This window comes from Echiichthys vipera, assembly GCF_963691815.1.
Source record: "Echiichthys vipera genome assembly, chromosome: 6".
In the NCBI taxonomy this organism is placed as follows: Eukaryota; Metazoa; Chordata; class Actinopteri; order Perciformes; family Trachinidae; genus Echiichthys; species Echiichthys vipera.
Window position 1 is genome coordinate 8925466 of NC_139831.1, and position 19076 is coordinate 8944541.

General features: G+C 40.0%; 1 protein-coding gene across 1 annotated transcript in view; it reads left to right on the forward strand.

Moving 5' to 3' along the window:
* The first annotated feature begins 223 nt into the window (after positions 1-223).
* arhgef6 (Rac/Cdc42 guanine nucleotide exchange factor (GEF) 6) overlaps positions 224-19076 on the forward strand; it is a 25757-nt gene continuing 6904 nt past the window's right edge. Inside the window, exons 1-16 of the mRNA XM_083915195.1 lie at positions 224-629; positions 2180-2263; positions 4627-4711; positions 8524-8645; positions 8835-9039; positions 10278-10330; positions 10730-10824; positions 11002-11097; positions 11683-11805; positions 13478-13616; positions 14192-14251; positions 15505-15651; positions 17007-17093; positions 17242-17323; positions 17874-17989; positions 18152-18331. Of these exons, the coding sequence (XP_083771321.1) occupies positions 465-629; positions 2180-2263; positions 4627-4711; positions 8524-8645; positions 8835-9039; positions 10278-10330; positions 10730-10824; positions 11002-11097; positions 11683-11805; positions 13478-13616; positions 14192-14251; positions 15505-15651; positions 17007-17093; positions 17242-17323; positions 17874-17989; positions 18152-18331 (1839 nt within the window). The 5' untranslated portion in view covers positions 224-464. The remainder of the gene's footprint in view (positions 630-2179; positions 2264-4626; positions 4712-8523; positions 8646-8834; positions 9040-10277; positions 10331-10729; positions 10825-11001; positions 11098-11682; positions 11806-13477; positions 13617-14191; positions 14252-15504; positions 15652-17006; positions 17094-17241; positions 17324-17873; positions 17990-18151; positions 18332-19076) is intronic.

Sequence of the window (19076 nt, forward strand, 5' to 3'; positions counted from 1 at the left end):
TTAATCAAACTTAGGAACTATACTGAAGATGCTTTGTTCTTCAACTCTATTATTATTATTATTATGAATATTAGCAGATTACGAACATGTCAGGCCTATCGATCACATCTTGACGCTTCCTCTTGCTAAAACACGCTGACGCAGTCGCATAACACTTCCCTGGTGGTGTTCACTGAACACTGCTGCGTCTTTGTACCAATACTCGGGTAAGTGCCCTCTGCCTGCATGCGCTACCCTGCAGAGGAAACGACTCCTGTCTATTGTTGAGGTGCCTATTTGCCAGTAGGGGTGATCTTCAGTTTCACGTGAAGAAACATCGTCGTCCTTCCCCCCACCGCCTCTTTTTTTAACTTCTAGCAGAAGTGCGGATGTGAGTTGCATATTGATACGGAACAGGCCGCCAGTTTCTTTTTTTTTCTATATTCAGCAATGCGTGCTTAGGCAATGATCGATTTCGTGGAGCTATGAATCCCGAGGAGCAGACTGTAACGTGGTTAATATCACTAGGAGTGCTCAGCTCGCCTAAAAAGAACATAGCGGACCCGGAGGAGTTTTTGAAAACATCACTGAAGGATGGGGTCGTCCTGTGCAAACTCACGGAGCGGCTCATACCTGGCTTCACTCCCAAGGTGAGTTGTTGATTTAAGTTAACTTGAGTCAACAAATGGCAAATGATCGACGGCTCCCGGGGAAAGGGAAGGGAGGGGTTTGATGAAAACGACACCGTCAACTTCTCCCTGCAGCAGGCCCTTTTTCATGTGTTGTAGCTCGCACTCGAGCCGGGAAGTTTTAATAGCAGACCGTGCGTTTTGGTGCGGTGCATTCAACTCCAGCTGCGTCTGTTTAGTTTTTTAAGATGTGAGATTTTGATTTGGGGTTTCCTGTGAAGCGAGCGAGAAATGTTCCGCATTCTTGACATGAGTGAGTCGGTGTGAACACCCACCAAAACAGGGCAAACATCGGCTTGGAAAGAGTGCATGAGGCGTTTGGACACAGACGATGTTGGGGAGGGATTGCGCAAAGGGGGATTACGCAGAAGGCAGTTTTTCATCTATTTACAAAAGTACGTGATAAACCGACGTTAATAACACGCTTTGCGTAGTTGTTGAGGTGACAAAGTTGTTACTGACAAATAACAGTTGCAAAGACAGGTCGTCACTTCCTCCTGAAAGGCTTTTCCCGGTGCGACCTCCCCCTTTGAAGGAAAAAAAAATGAATAAAACCGGAAGTAGTAATACAATAGAGGAGTTAATTAAATGCATTTGTTTTATTGCACAATCAAAAAGGCATACATCATATTCAAGACAATACCAGCTATATACAATATAAACAACCGGGTGAGACATCAATAATATACACATACAAATAAATTACTAGACAAAGCTAAATAATAATAAATATAAATTAAATATTAAAATAAAAAATACGAGAAAAAGTACAAGAGACCCGTCAGGAAATAAGGTACGTATATAATACAATAGAGGAATAGTAGTGAACTTGCCTAATTAGTTTCTCTTTCTGTTGGTTGTCATTTGTTTTATTGCACAATCAAAACGGCATACATTATATTCAAATCACATTAACAACCGAGCGAGTGATATCAATAGTATACACATACAAATAAAATAAATAAATTACTTGACAAAGATAAATAATAATAAATATAAATTAAATATTAAAATAAAAAATACAAGAAAAAGTACAAGAGACCAGTCAGGAAATAAGGTACATATATAATACAATAGAGAAATAGTAGTGAACTTGCCTAATTGGTTTCTCTTTCTGTGTGTTGTCATAAATTGCTCCCTATAAAAAGAACAGAGGTCTCAACTTTAACGTTACTTAGCGTCACTTTCCTTTCCGAGCGTTCGTCACTAAGAGCTTTTATTTTGAAAGTTTGAAAAGTGAGCGGATGTTTTGCTTAAATCCGGCTACTTTGACGCTTCTGTGGCGTTAAATGGTTATGTGTGCATGAAGGAGACGCAGGGAGAATCCACAGTTATTTGTGTTAACTGTAGGTTATCGCTACAACAATGTTACTTTATGCGCTTTTATGTGTATAACTGAAATGACAGTCACGTCGGGGTTAGATGAGCGCTAGTGTCAGATGTTTGCCTGCCATAACTAAGCCGTGGTTTGTGTTTATATATGTATTTCGTGTGTGTGTGTGTGTGCTCAGTATTGCCAGGATCCTAGAACTGAAGCCGACTGCATTACCAACATCAGGGAGTTTTTAAAAGGATGCTCGTCCTTGAAAGTGGAGGTAAGTTTGCTGTGTGTGTGTGTGTGTGTGTGTGTGTGTGTGTGTGTGTGTGTGTGTGTGTGTGTGTGTGTGTGTGTGTGTGTGTGTGTGTGTGTGTGTGTGTGTGTGTGTGTGTGTGTGTGTGTGTGTGTGTGTGTGTGTGTGTGTGTGTGTGTGTGTGTGTGTGTGTGTGTGTGTGTGTGTGTGTGTGTGTGTGTGTGTGTGTGTCCCCAGTTTGACATGACCTGGCCTCTCTCTTTCATGATCTCTTTAATAGTCCTCTGAGCCCACTGCCGTTCACAGACATAAGACTTAAACACACTGTTGCTGGTGTTGCTGTGATCTTCTTACCCTGCTGGCATATGTTTCCCTCTCACCTCCATGCTGTCAGTCACTTCCACCAGACAGGAAGGGAACTATTCTGACTAGTTGTTTTTAAATGACCACAACTTAGTATTCAACAGTGTTTACTTCCTTTTTTTTTAAATTCACTTTCTCTTTTAAACTGCAGGGACATTGATATTTGTTTACTGCCTCAGGTTAAAGTTGGCCCAGTCGCAACCTGGTCAGTTGCTTACATGAACTGATGTCTTCCTAGGCAAATAACCAAATCCAGTTGCTTTTGACTGAAATTGCTTTGGGGATAACGATGACCTGGACAAATGAGAATATTCACAGGCCCCTCAGGTTAAAGCAATCCTCTGGGCATACACTGCAGGCCCCTATCGCTAAAAAGATCTCCTAATATTGGAAACGGGCAGATCATTCACAGATGTTGGGAGTTTTCCCCGTCTGTACCAGTCTTTTGTGTGACTGCCACACTGGACAGTAATTTCTCCCTCAGGTTTATAAATAATCCTTTCTGGTCTTGAGTCACATCAGTTGGTTTCTTTAAACAGCTAATTGAGTCAGCAAGCTTGGCTCACTGCAAAATCAAGTGGTTTAGTAGAACTGCCCAGCTGGCTTGTTATGTCTGGGAGGACCCATTTGCTTTTATCCACCAACCATGCCTTAGCCCATAATTAGACCTTTTGGTCCAGCCTGTAGCTCAAGCAGAGGAGTTTTTGGAGAGCCTCTGTCAAATGTATCGGTCATAGGATGTCTGTAGCGGGCCCTACCCATCCTTTGGTCAGTGATGTGATCATGTATAGAGAACTTTTTCTCTCTTTCTCGCCATGGCAAATAGTGCCTGTTTGTGCTGTGACTGCACAAAGAGAGCAGTCATACTGCTTTCACTTCTGCCCTGAGATGCAGAAAGAGGAAGCACCCATTTACTGCTCCATGCAACAGATTTATATGCTGTGTTATAAACTGCATGCGAAGATTTATTTGTTCTGATTTTATACACTACTACAGTCATCTACTACAGAGTTGCATAACATGACTCATTGAAACTACTGGCTTTAACCATCATCATGATGTCAATACTGGCAACAGTTATTACTGATCAATACTGTGATGTAAGACCTATGTACTCCATTTTGTTTTATCGATGCAAATGACGTTTCATTTTTTAAAAAGTATATCCTACGTTTGAAACCAGAGCAAGAAAATCATTATGTGTAAAAGTTTGCTCTGGCTCTTTTTTACGCGATGGACAGTAAATCTAGGTGGTCATGTCGACCCTAAGGCTGATCCTATACCTAGAGATGTCGAGGTCACACTTGATTATTTCAGGATGAGGTTATACACAACTCATGACCAAGGCTGTACTACTCAAACTCTATATTTAAGATGTTTTATTTAAAATGTGAAACCTAACCCACTGGAGGAAAGAAGATAGCTGTGTGTGTGTGTGTGTGTGTGTGTGTGTGTGTGTGTGTGTGTGTGTGTGTGTGTGTGTGTGTGTGTGTGTGTGTGTGTGTGTGTGTGTGTGTGTGTGTGTGTGTGTGTGTGTGTGTGTGTGTGTGTGTGTGTGTGTGTGTGTGTGTGTGTGTGTGTGTGTGTGTGTGTGTGTGTGTGTGTGTGTGTGTGTGTGTGTGTGTGTGTGTGTGTGTGTGTGTGTGTGTGTGTGTGTGTTGCACAGAGAATTGCAAATGAGTCTGTCTCTGCCTGTTTTATTACAAAAAGCTAAGTCATAAAATATGGGTCATGCTCAACATGTCAGTTTATATCTGTCTAGTTATAGGCTTATTCAGATCCCTGTGTGTGTGTGTGTGTGTGTGTGTGTGTGTGTGTGTGTGTTTCATTGTGTGAGAGTCGCCTAGAATGAATGCATTTCTCTGTCTGTGTACACTTAGTGAGCCTCTCTGCTCACATCGGTGCCATCAGTAGATCTAATTTTGACTTTCTTTTCGTCCACATCTGATGGATTCCAGCCTGTGTGAACAGATGTTTTGGGGTGTTTTTGGTCTGATGCCATCTTCTGTTCCTTTTCCATCCAGGGGTTTGAACCAGAGTGCTTATACACTGGCGAGAATTTTGGCAAGGTGCTGACCACTTTGCTGGCAGTCAACTTTGCCACACAAGGTAAGATTTTTGCCGTGTCTCTTCCTATCTCAGGTCCCTTATATTGGGTACATCTTGATAAAAATATGTCTTCCCTGAAAGTAAAGAATTAAATAATAGTGAATTGTAGTATTAGGTCTCACATTACAGTATCATGTGACGTGTGAAAAGAAATAATGAACTCAGTGAAAGTCTGTATATTACACTAGATACGGCACAAAATGCTTCCTCAGTGTTTATTCCTCCCCTGCCACTTGGTGCAAACATTCCAGTCATCAAGCTTGAGTGGTGAACAACGGCACCTATACCGTGGCTACATATTAGCAGGGGATGCTTTGTCCAAATGTATGTGCTATGATGTTGGTCTTTGTCATTTTTCACACTTACTGTCCTTGCAGCCATTGAAAATCGTGTTGCGTGTTATCCAAAGGCAGCTGGCATGGCAGTGTGTGTTTGTGTCATGCTGGGTGCCATATTTACTCATGTGCATCCACCGATACACCCTTAATAATACCCTCTTTTGTGTGTTCCATGTTTTGTTTTTGCATTTAAATTAAGATCAGAATGAAGCAAAATGCATAATGTGACGGAATAAGAGTCGTTTTAGAGAGACACTTACGCCCCCATCTCTAGTTCATTTCTTCATTATGGACGCAGCATAAAATGGTTTGCAGCCCCGCAGCAGTTTGGGACTAATTACTTCACATGAGAGTCCTTGTTTGGGGACACTGAAGAGGTAATATCAGTCTCCCTCTAGTTTCCAACTCACTGCTGCTAGAGAATTATTTAGTCAGCGTTTTTAGATCAGTCAGCCACCACTGCATGCTTTACGATAAATGCATAATGTTCCAGGCAATTTGAGGACATGTGTTTGTGTCATCCCTGTATATAATCAGGGTAGCAGGATTGTGCCTAAATGGCATTGAAGATGAAGCATGATATGAGAGCTGCGCTAAAGATTATTTTCATTTCTAGTTCACTAGTATACAAATATTATTATTATATAGATAATTATTAAAACTAACCTTCACAGTTTGCCAGTCCCTAAGGTGGTACATTGCTTGTTAAATTTGACTAGTAGTACAAAACACAAATATTCAATTTTTCAAGATTCAAGATTCAAGAAGCTTTATTTATCCCGAGGGAACTTATTATTTTAAACTATTTCAATGATGTACAACCGACAAAGGCACTAAATCCTCACATTTTAGAAGCTAGTACTAACTCATATTTGTCATGTTTGCTTGATAAATGACTTCAATTATCTAAGCTGTTTTTGACCCAACTTGGGCTGTCAAAGTTAACGCAATAGTAACAAAATAACGTATTCCTCCTATTGCCACCTTTTTTTTTACTTTTGCAAAAAAAAGCAAGCATACATTTGCATAAAGCAAGCATATTTGTACACTCCCATGTTGATAGGAGTATTGCTAACTTGAAAAATATCCCTTTTAAGGTACATTTATAACAAATAATAAATGTGTGATTAATTCGCAATTTGATTCGCGGTTAACTACGAACAATCATGCGATAATTCGTGATTAAATATTTGAATCGATTGACAGGCCTAGTTTAACCACTACATGATATTATCTTTGTTTGGTGACATGTTGCTAAGATTTTGTTAATCCATGATTAATCTCTCGAGTGCACTTAAATGAAAGGGAGGACGGATGTGCTGCGGTGTGAGATATAGACCAGAAGCCTCTGTCAGTACTCTGGCTCTACTTGTTATACAAATCTTTTATATAGACTGGCTTTGCCCAGCAGCTGTTCTCCCATCTTCAAAAAGTTAACTTGATTTAAAGTGGTTAGTCACAAGTAAGTTGATATTACCCAGCATAAGAGGCCTCTGTGTTTTTACTCGTGAACTCACACTGTCCTTGATTTACGCGTTTCTGTGCTCAGAGTTTACGTTTGTCTCGGGGAAATGCTTTTGATCATAGCCTGCATACAAATATAACTGATATAAAGATAATGCAGAACAAAGCCGACAGAAGGGCTTGTAAGGCTTCTCTGTGTGTGTTGGGAGTGGCATGTGAGATCCGTGAGCCCCACCTGCAGTACATGTAGACGATCCCGCTGCCTTCAGTGTTCTTTTCATCATATCAGTTAGGCCTCCCTGACGTCTCAGCATATGGAAAACCGTGGGGGATTCTCCTCTCTTTTTCCATCTTGACATACATTACATATGTTCCAGATGATCTGCTAACACGATTACACGAAACATGTTTCCATAAGACGTTTTACTGCCTATAAATGAAAATCCTTTAAAGCATATGTCAGTTTTATAGGCTCCGAGCTGAACACGTTATTGGATATTAATTAAAGTTTACTAACACTTAATTGTGCACTCTTTATTTTTTTTTATTCTTGTTTGATTTGCATGATTAGACAGTGGACTTGGCGAGCATCCAGTTGGCATTTGATAGAGAGTCCTTAGTGAGTGTGTTTCTGCTTGTTAGCATGTAAGAGCTTTCCGGGCTGCCATGTGTCACTTTTCAAGTGAGTACTGGCAACAAAATTGATGCATCTGTCAGTGCACGTCAAGTACTGCACTAACACTGCAGGGCAGCTGGTAGCTACTGACCCTAAATCACTGTGCCTCTGCTGCAGCGGCACAGTGATGACACAGTAGAAAGGTTGAGTGTCGGGAACATAACTTTTGATTTTTTTTCTTTTCACTCAACTGCACTTCAGTTAGTCAGAATGAACTTATTTGCTGAACAACCACAAAGGCAGAATAAAGTGATCCCTGAGAAGTATTTTTATTATCTAAAGACTGCACGCTGCCCTCCTTCATGCAACTGCTCTATCTCATTTAGTAGCAGCGTGCCAGTATTGGTTAAATCGGATGATTCCATCAGGCGCTATAATTGTGCAGCCCGTGTGTGTCTACTAACCTGGGGCTGTGCAGAGCTATGGACCATACTCGCATGAATTATCATCGAGATGTCAGCCCCAAGTATGTGCACCTGCGTCAACTGTCGTGTGCGCGTGTGTGTGCGCGTGCGTGTGTGCGTGTGCATGTGCGTGCGTGCGTGCTTTCAAAGTGAAGTTGTTCACCTGATGGGGTCAGGGAGTCATACGTTCACACATCAATTAGGCCTGCATGATATGAGGACAATGTGGGATAACATTGTTGAACAGCACAATCATGAAATTACTTGCGATAAGTAAATGGATATTCATTTGTACTCAGTTCTGCCGTTATGCTAAATTCCGTATACTGCTAAAAAACAACAAATTGCTTGTTGTATTATTAAGACTGAAATTATTTCCAACATCTCTATTGACCAAATTGAGCTTTGAACTAAACACAAAAGGCACCATTTAAAAAAATACATTTTCTTTCTGTGTTTTCTTTTTTTTGGACAGCTTATGGTACTGTTTTCTCTTTCAATTAACTCCAATAATCCCTGTGTTTCCATATCAGAATCAGGTTTATTGCCAGACAATTTTCATTGCAAGGAATTTGACTTGATTTGACAGTGCCTACATAAATATAAACATGAACACAAGCAAGACTAAACATATGGCATTGAATTATATACATGAAATATAAGTGACTGTATTTGTATGACCAGTGCAGGTGGTAATGTGCAAGTTAAGGTGTCCAGTGAAAAAAAAAAAAAAAAGGGAGGGGGGGGGGGGGTGTTAATATAACATCTGTGATTTGGGTACGTTAATATAACGTATGAGTTCCAGATGTCGTTAATATAACGAATGAAAATGAATATTGCGATTAAAATAAAAAACAACCTTTATTGTGCAGCCCTAACATCAATGTAACCAAAATAAGAAGAGGCTCCATATTTCCTCTGTGTCCATAGACTGTGGTGCTGAGAGGTCATGTTCACAGTCTGGGGGCCACTCTCCTAGTCAGACGACATCTTCACACACGCTCTCCTCCGCCAAATCCAAAGGCTCTCTGCGTAGACAATCCAAATCAGTGGTAACATATCTTTTGTCTATGTTTATGTGTCTATGTATTTATGTATCTACAATCTTTTTGTTGTCTACTCACTTCACATACTTGAAACTGGTTCGCCCCAATTTGACTTTCTACATCTTCACGTTTTGTTTAAATTGAATTTATCACATCCTTCAGTTGTCTCCTTGTTGCCGACTGTTTCTCTAACAGGAGATGTCTGAGAACGGTGGAGGTGGGCAGCTGTTGGTAAAGGCCCGCTTCAACTTCAAGCAGAACAATGAGGATGAGCTGTCGTTCAATAAAGGTGACTTGATCCATGTGATGCGCCAGGAGGAGGGAGGATGGTGGGAGGGCTCCCTCAACGGCAAGACAGGCTGGTTCCCCAGCAACTACGTCCGGGAGATCAAACCCTGCGGTGAGTTGGGCCACAGAAATCAGGATCATGAATTCCTGAGCATGATGGTGATGTAACTTTCAAAATGAATTTATTGGCGAAAATGTTGTATAATTTGCCAAATGTAAATTAACTAAACTTGCTTTGTAATTTGCAACACCTTATTTTGAATATTGTAATGATGCTGTAATGCAGTGTGTGATGATGCAGTGGCATCTTTTGTTTTAAGAAAGTGATGAAAAATGTTGCAAAATAGCACTAGCCTGACATCATTGCAAAGCTTTATCAACCGTGCAGAGCAAAATGCTTCTGGAAGCAATAGACCTACAACCAATCAGAGCCGAGAAGGGTGACCTACAAATTAGTTTCTTAAATTTCAGCTAAACACTACACTAAAATGCGTTTCTGAAAACAAAACACTCATATTTGACATTATTTGTGTTCCAGCACTTTCTTATATCAACACTGAATCAAATGAGTTGAAATGCGGAGGTTTCAGCAGTTTTAAGTTTTTTTTCTTACAAGTTGAAACAGATTTCCCGATAAGAAACAGTTTTTTCTTCAGTTGTGTGTTTAAATTCATATCATTATAATTGTCTGGGTATTCAGTATACATGTTTTTTTCAGTAACACTTTATAATAAGGGAAGTAATGCTTAACTCATACATGACTCATGATATTTTACGTTAATGCATGAATTAATGAAGGATTTATCCTGGATTTCTGTTTCTCACCATTAATTAATGACCAAGTCACTATGACTTATTGATAAGTTTACACATAAATTATCAGTTAAGAAACGTTAATTCAAAGTTACTCCGTACCTTAATTTATATGCGACCAAATTAGTTGAATTCATTTCTTTTCACTTGCCTAAAAGTTTATTTCAGGAGTCAGGACCAGGCGTGATAATATACCAATGGTATTTTTGACTCATTTACAACAAAGTGGATGAAATAGAGTTTATTGTTTATTTGAAGCAACTGTGAATTATCATTCCTTAACTGATAATCTATTAAGTGTGAACTAATCTAACTAATCAAAGTCATAATGGCGTGATCATTTCTCCATGATGGGCAACAGGAATTCATTTTAAATCCTTTATTAATTCATGAATGAAATCATCACAAGTCGTCTTAGTTAAGCGTTACTCAAGTATATGATATGCACTCTTATTATTAAGTGTTACTTTTTTGTAATATTTGTGATGATTTTTCTGAATTATCTCTCCAATCAATTGTTACTTCTTTCCTCTACAGAGAAGCCAGTGTCTCCTAAAGGAACTCAGCTGACCAAGAACTACTACAGTGTGGTGAGTCACACACACACACACACACACACACACACACACACACACACACACACACACACACACACACACACAAAATATAGAATATTTGAAATGATTAATCATCAATATTTCAGCTCGTACTGACTAATGTCATCAGTGTTGGCTTGTCTTTGTTTATTTTTAAAGTTCTCCAATATTCACTTCCCCATTATACGGAGCCACTTTATTTTCTCACGTTTTTAAGTGAACTAAAATAGCCAGAGTACTCATGAAGTATCGTGGACTGATAAAGACCAAACCCATCCAGATTTTCCTGATTTATTAACCAGTTTTACCTGAACATTTTACTTTCAGGAAATACTGTGCTTTTCTGCAATCTGCCAACATTAAGTGTTCTACTGATTGTGCTGCTTTTTACAGGTGGTACAGGACATCTTGGACCACGAGAGAGAATTTGTCAAAGAATTACAAACCGTGCTGAGCTGTTATCTACGACCCCTGCAAGCCAGCGATAAGTAAGAGCAACGATAAGTGGATGTGACGGATCCCTTAATTGAGTTAATGTTTTCAGAAATACGTCAACATTTTTGATGATAAAGCTTACTGTACTTTCATGTTTAACTGTCTTTCAACGTGCATGCTGTAGGACAGCCGTTATTGTCTCCGCTTATGCGACATGTGTGTACATTCAGGTTGAGCAGTGCAGACAGCGCCACCCTGTGTGGAAACCTGGAGGAGATACTTACCTTCCAGCAGGGGCTATGTGTGGCTTTGGAGGACTGTACCAAGTAAGTCATGCTCGACACGACTTCCATGAGAACTTTTATAGTTTGATCACTTATATTCAATTAACTCATCTCAGCAGTGCAATGCTTGGACTGCAGTGTACACCCTGCTGTTTTTGTATTGGTAGACATGAACAAATGCCTTTAGAAGACCACTCTAGTAGCTCATTTACTACACTTCACACGTGCTTATGCTTTACAGGACACTCACCAAGTGTCTATATATTTAGATGGTAAGGTATGCTACGGTGTGAAAATGGACTGTAGCAATGTACAGTTCTTTAAATATGGTATGGAGCTTACATTTGTTTCGATTTCAAATTAAGAAATCGGAAGATATTAGGATTTTGTGGTGCTCTGTTAATCTGATGAGGAATCAGTTGAGTTTCAAAGACCTGTGTTCTGCCAGGATTCAAAACTACAAGAACAGTCTTGTATTCTACCTGTCAGCAAAAACGTCTTTGATCACTCATCACTGCAAATTATTTCTTTTTATCTTTTTTTATATCTGTCTTCTTTTTCCAACCCCTTTCTTCATTCTTTTCACCTCTCTAACCTTCTCTTTGTCTCTTTGACTTGCTCTCGCAGAGTCCCAGAGGGTCAGCAGCGAGTGTCAGGCTGCTATTTAAACCTGATGTGTCAGATCAAGACTCTGTACCTGGCTTACTGTTGCAGTCATCCTTCAGCTGTGTGCATCCTCACTGACCACAGGTCAGCCCCTGCACACACAACATTAACCCAATTAATTTCCCCAACAAAGAAAAGTCTGAAGCATGAAGATATGTTGAGAATTAGGATGAATAGTACAAATGTATTCCCCTGCTGTCACATGACAACCATGTTAAGTCATTTAGCCTAATACACGTTGGAGTTTTGAGGCCTTTGATTGACTTTAATGTGCCACATGGTGGAAAACTCACTCAAGTGATGAAGGTTACATCTTCACAGTAGTTAACAGGGTTTTTCCAGAACAGAAACAACATCCTTCAAATTATGATACATACCAGCAGGGGTCACAAGATGGATTTAAGGGGTCATAATAATAATAATAATAATAAAAGTAAGATCATTTCAAAGCTAGTAAATAAGAAAAAAGCAAAAACTAGTCAGCCACATAAATCATCTATGTTTCTCAGACAATTCTCTTATCTAAGTTCTTGTGAAATAATGTACAGTTTTACCACTTTCTGCCACTAAAAATTATTCAAATGAAATGGTTTATTAATCACTTTTTGGTTGAGCCGCTCAAAACTAATGCAAAAAGGTTGAAAACCATTAATATAACCTTAGACTTTGCTTACTTACCCTTCTCACAGTAAATAGTTTCCCTTTTGAAAAAAGTTGAAATTGTTGTGCGATTGCTGTAACTGCGTTGTGTCGTTTTCTGTTGAATAGCTGTAGTTCAGCTTTGTGCCACCAGGTGTCGCACTTCCCATCTCTAAATGAGGCTAAACTGAGTTTGAGTCCCCCTGTGCTGGAAGTTTACTTCAGCACAGTTTTTTTTTATATATATATAAAAATCATTCTCATTGAGTGGGACGTACTGTTATGAATCTCTATTTGCATCTATCACTGTTAAATAGCAAAATTAAGTTTAATTCAATCTCGAGTAATGTAGTGGTTTGTCAGATTCTACATCTAGATATAGCTATACACATATACATACATATAGCTGCAGATAGATTGAATTACACACAGGAAGTCAACTGTTGACAGGATACATAGAGTTGTGGTTAATGTTGACAGGCAAGCGAGATACGTTTTCACAGTGAGCGCACTTGCATTTCAGTTGCAGGAGCCTTTTTTTCTGTGACATTCACATTTAGTCAGTGTCGCTACATGATACCGAAATAATGAATCATGGAAACTCATGAATGGTGTTACTTTCAAAGCACGTTTTCAAGTTGGCAGTAAAGTGAGCATGTTGCAGTGAAGAGGAAAAGTGCAAAAAACATTATGACCTAATTTTATCATTACAGCTGCTTGTGAACCTATTTTCACACACAACACAGGTGTTATATACTGTGTGCTTTTATCACTGTGGTTTTTCCAGCAATTAAACTGTGACATTTTAAGAATTATTTTCTATTTTGGGAGTACAAATGTATTTCTGTTTATTTGTGTTGTAATCTTTAACTTAATGTGATGAAATTAGCTAATTGTATTTTGCAGTAGCATTAATGAGTTTAGGCTGCCATTAAGTTCTCATCATAAGAAATCTACATCTTTGAAATGTCCTTCAAGAAGCTTTGTTTATCCCGAGGGAAATCATTGAAAAGAAATATAACATATAACCTTGACCTACACAGTCAGGGTGCTACATAGAAATAATCTGAAAACTTGAAGGGTGCATAAAAACTGTTTGTTTGTGTGCATTTAACAGCGAGGAACTGGACAAGTTCATGGAAAGTCAGGGAGCCAGTGCTCCAGGCATCCTGACCCTGACCACCAGTCTCAGTAAGCCCTTCATGAGGCTCGACAAATATCCCACGCTGCTGCAGGAGTTGGAGAGACATGTGGAGGTACAGGAGAAAATAAACATAATATGTTAATGTACACTGAACTTGTGTATTATTAAACATGTTTCTTTAACACATAATGATTTGAAAATATTGTATTTAAATCTGTACTGTATATTATGTAGCCACATTTTAGACAGCTATATCCAAATTAAGTTGATGTTTTTTGTGCCAAATAACTAAACCTTCACTGATGTCTGACATTTGTGTGAATGGAAAGTTTAAAAACCCTTTTGTGGGGCGGCTGGTGGCTGAGTGGTTAGAGCAGTCGCCCCATCTAAAGAGGCTGAAGGTCCTCGAGGCAGCGGCTGTGGGTTCGACTCCGACCTGCCGATCTTTGCTGCATGTCTCCCCCTCTCTCTCTCTCTCTCACCCCGTTTCCTGTCTGTCCTATATAATAAAGGCTTGAAAAACGGCCCAAAATGTTTTTCTTTAAAAAACCCTTTTGTCTTTATCTCTTCCAATCTCTGACTTCCTTTGTTTATCGCAGTTTACCTAGTATGTGCACTTGGCGTGCTTTAACATTCCGATGATTTGATTCAGGCTTTGATCTGATGTGTTATTTATATCCACCACAGGACGCTCACCCAGATTACGCTGACATTGTGAAGGCAACAGCAGTATTTAGGAGCCTAGTGGTAAGTCTGGAACATCCAGGGGGCTCTACACACTTAAACTGTATCATGTTTGTTAATCTCCTCCATGGCTTATGTTGTGTTGAGTACAGAACAAGCCCGAGTAAGCCTCTCAGATCAATTCTCAATTATTGGATTGTAAATCAGCTGGATTTCCTATTTTTGTCCATTTATTGATTTAAAAATGTAAGACTATTTTGTGTCATAGCTTAAAACATGATAAAGTAAATTTGCTTTTCAAATGTATGCTATTATGTTTTGTCTTTAATGTAAATTAACTGACTACAACTCAAATGAAATCGATCTGTGTAGGTTGTGTTTGACTGTTTGTCTAGAGTTTTTATGATGTCACCTTGTGTTGTCAGATAGGCTACACACAAATGACAGTGTAACATAACGTTACAGTTCACAAGCAAACACGGCTCCTGTGAGAGGGGAACGGAAATAATGGAAGTGTCTGCTGCATGTTGAGTGATCATATTGTTCCTACAGTGGGTTGGAACTTAAATGCCATCTTAGAAGAGTTGGATTAGAAACGAGCAACCGCATTGTACCTGGGTGAGCACCACTCTGAGACACCGTTTCCTCTGTACAGCTCTGAGTTCCTTGTAAGAATAGATGAGGTGACTCACACTTGTCTCTTCAGCAGAGCTGCACAGGAAAGCGGGAAAAAAAAACATTGCACAGTACTGACTGTTGTAATGAAAGTCTCATCTTTCTCTGTGTGTGTTGGATGTGTGGTTGGGTGGGCAGGCAGATGCTAAAAAAAAGGTAGTTACTTATCTCTGCAGTGCCTTATTTTTTTTTTACAATGTGCAAAGAAAAATGGCAGATGTTGCATTGTCATTTTTCCTGTTTGAAGAGGGAGAGCCCCGGCCTAGCACCCGAATATGTCCTGCCTTATGTCGTAGATTACTCTGTATGCTTCTAACAAATGTGTCAAAAAACATGTAAACGCTGACATTTTCTAAAGTCATATCCATAGTGGGGAAAATCCTGCTGCTCATTACTCAATGTTTCTAACAGGCAAGAAACCACCTTATTTTGTTAGAGTAGGTGTCACATGTCTGACATGGTGTAATTTGGACTGAAACTCTTCAAATATGCAAATCTAGAAAAAAAAGATGAGCCCAAAGTTATTTCCAAATCTATCCTAAGTAGTCCTGTGTACCTCACCGTTCTGATTAATTAAGAAACGTTTTTGTCATCTTCTTTAAATGATGTGTATACCTGTGCGTGCGTGTGTGTGTGTTTAGACACAGTGCCAGGAACTGCGGAAGCGCAAGAACCTGGAGCTGCAGATCTTGTCTGAACCAGTGCGAGGCTGGGAGGGAGACAGCATGAAGAGCCTGGGCCACGTGGCCTACATGTCCCAGGTCAATGTGAAAAATGGGTCCAATGAGGTGAGAGACGTGTCAAGTTTGATTCAGTCCAGGATGACACAGAACTGGCATCAATTGTCGTTGTTTTCCAATTAGTTTTTAGAATTTGGATGTCTTAGTGAAAGCTGTAGATCAGGGTCCCCTGGGTTTCATTCTGTCGAAGAGGATAGAATGGCACCGTAGAAGGAAAACTGTCACAGGATCTTTTGCTTTGCTAAGCACAAAATTTCCCATAGCAGGCTTAGAGAAGACTGTAATGAGGACTTCCATGTGCTTCTTTTCCCCATCTCTACAATACTAAAGTGGAGTCGTTCCTTGTAACATTAGAACCAAATAATCATAACCATTTCTCAAAAGTTAGCCTGCAATCGAGGCAGCTGCAGTGATTTGTTTAAGAAATAAATTGCATGTTCTTTCTTTTCATGAGTCCAAAATGAGATAAGTGGCTCAGCCATCCATCAAATAATATTTTCACAGCATGCATGCTTTAAATCAAGTCTCTTCTATCTAACGTTGTCCTACATTAATGCAGGTAAGCAGACGGGAATTGAGGAAGTGTGACTTGTACCTCGGGGTGAAGTGCTCCAGATTAGTTTGACTCACTATTATGCGTTTAAGGGCATTGATGGTAACTTTGATTCTGAAAGTGTGTCATTATTCTGCCTAAATGGGTTACAGGATTCCAAATGTCCACGAACTGTGCGTGCAAAAATCAGTTCTCCTTTTGGTTATTCAATATCCCCCTCTCATGTGCCAAAAACAGAAATCAATGTAGGCCACATGCATACTGAAACACCATCTCTTCTGTCTTGTGTGGTTTCTGTGTAGGGGTCGTATTTGAGTCGGTGGTTGGAAGAAAGCCCAAGATACACATTTGGATTCACCTTCTTTTTATCGCTGCTAACCGCTTTCCAACCACCGCACCAGTCACCATATTAATTCAGCCTTCTTGCCAGCTCATCTGATTTTCCATATATGTAATAAACAACCGCCTTGTGAAACTTTTTTCTAGTTGCAGACTTGAAATAAGTTATACTTGTGTAAGCTATAATGGTGGTTTTGCATCAGTGTGCACGCATTTGTTTTTTTTCTTCTCTAGTTCAAGGTGGAGGGGACATCCCACACACACACATACACACGCACACACACACTAGACACTGTTGTCTTACACGCCTTTCTTGCCTCTAGAATGTTGCTAAAATCACGCGCTGGTGTAGCGTTATGTCAGCGTTCTTTGGTTCAGTGTAGAAAAGAAAAGCCAGTGTAACAGTGGATCGTTGTTCATCAGTGATGTGGAAGCTGTGTAAAAGAGGCCATTCAGTGCATAAACTAAAATGCCACATTGCAACCAAATCTTTTTTGTCTCATTCTTGCAGGAAAAAGAGGAGCGTTATCTAATGCTTTTCCCTAATATGTTAGTCATGCTCTCCGCCAGTCCCCGGATGAGTGGCTTTATTTATCAGGTGAGGTACACCGTATAAAGTGTGTTCACTACATCAGTCCTTTTGTGGGCACATAATTCCACGAATTTCAGGTTATACAAAAATACATTTCCCTTGCCTATGATATGGCATCTTATTTCCTCTCTTTTTTTTTTTTTACTCCATTCAGGGAAGACTGCCACTAACAGGCACCACAGTAACAAGACATGCAGAGGACGCAGACAATGCCCACTATGCCTTGGACATCACAGGTTTGCCACTGAGGCCCTCTAGAAAATGTTATAACTTATCTTTTTGAGTTTTGTCAAGGATACAGCAGTACTACAGTATAATAATTTGTAACCCATACAAAGAGTCATAGATTAAGCATTAGCTCACTGAACAGCTTTGGGGCTGTGTCTTCAAGTTTCTTTAACTTCCTATGACAGTACTCTGAATATTTTATTTATTAAGTAGTTGCCGAGGCAGCCTTTCTTCTTGTGAAATATCCATGCTTTTTAAAAGAAAAGCAGTTACTAAACACATGGATTTTGATAGCATTGGATCCAGATTATCATTTTTCTTCCACAGTAAGAAATGCCCCACAATTGTCACACAAACATAATGCTTCAATTGCCTTACACTCTTTGGCTTATCAATTAATTAACTTTTTTACTGTCACACCATTCATTTCTACATTTTGGGGGCCATGTGAAGTTGACCTAGATCTCTAAATGACATCTGCGTCCCTTGAATTGTCTGAGCTGTTGTGGTGTGGCATGTGGTGAATTTTGTGCGTGCATGTGTGTTCCTGTGCTCTAGGAAGCATGATCGATCGGATTACAGTGTTCTGCAGTAGCGCCCAGGAGTTACAAGAGTGGCTAGAGCACCTCCAGCCCTTTACCAAAGGAGGCAGCCCTGCAGGCACCATCTCAAAGGTCAGGACACACATGCACACAAGCTATTGCACACATATTACAGTAAACAGCAGTCAAAACTAAACCAAAAGTGAACCTGCATCATGCTGAGGTGTGAAAACCTGAGTTTGCACTTTGCTCTTATGAATACTTTTGCTTGTCTTCTTTGACCGTCCCATGTAGACTGTGGAAGGCAAGCCGCTGAGCATGGTTGGCACCCCCACTCACCTGTCTCACCTGGGCAGCCTCAGCGCCATCAGTCGCGGCCCCCTGGAACCACCAAAGATCAGCAAGCCCTGGTCTCTCAGCTGTCTGCGGCCAGCGCCTCCCCTGAAGCCATCTGCTGCACTGGGTTACAAAGAGGTAGGAGGCTGTAGCGCTGCACAAACAAACCTACACAGGCTTTGTATTCATCTCTTATGAGCAGTCATGCAAAACATTGTTAGTCAGAAGACCACAAGAAGTCCCCATCCTTTATAAGCCCCCCCCCCCCCCCCCCCCGCTTTTCTGTCTCTACTTTATTCAGACCTCCGCGGTCCTGTTTAACACACAACTTTCCACCAAGCACACGTATGACACAAATAACACGCCTTTAATCCATTATTAGGAATAATATTGACAAACAATAAGCAGTAAAATATATTTATACTCCAACTAGATGAGTATAGATTTATGTAGGTGTATGTGTGATATGTTTTTGTGAAGCACCACAGTTGCCTATAGTTGTAATGTGTTGGCATGTTAGCCGCTTGTAATGTACTTTACTACCAAAGTAGCTTTCAGTGTTTATAGATGTATGTTTGATTAGAAAATGCTATTGTTATTTCAGTGTGAATGAAGCATGACGGGGCACTATGTAAAGTACATTCCAGTAAAGGCAGCCTGATGACCAAGATTGCCTCTTGAGTGTACCGGTGGCAATGTGCGATGGTGCTCGCTCTGTGATCCACGTGGGAGGTTGAAGCTTTCACATAGTTCTCACTCAGCACTTTCAGTTGGCACAGACAGTCTAGTGATGTTTTGAATGTATATCTACAGTAAACATGCATCTTGGCACTTGTTTCGTCGAGATCTATGTATATTTTAACATTAAATACACACGTACTTT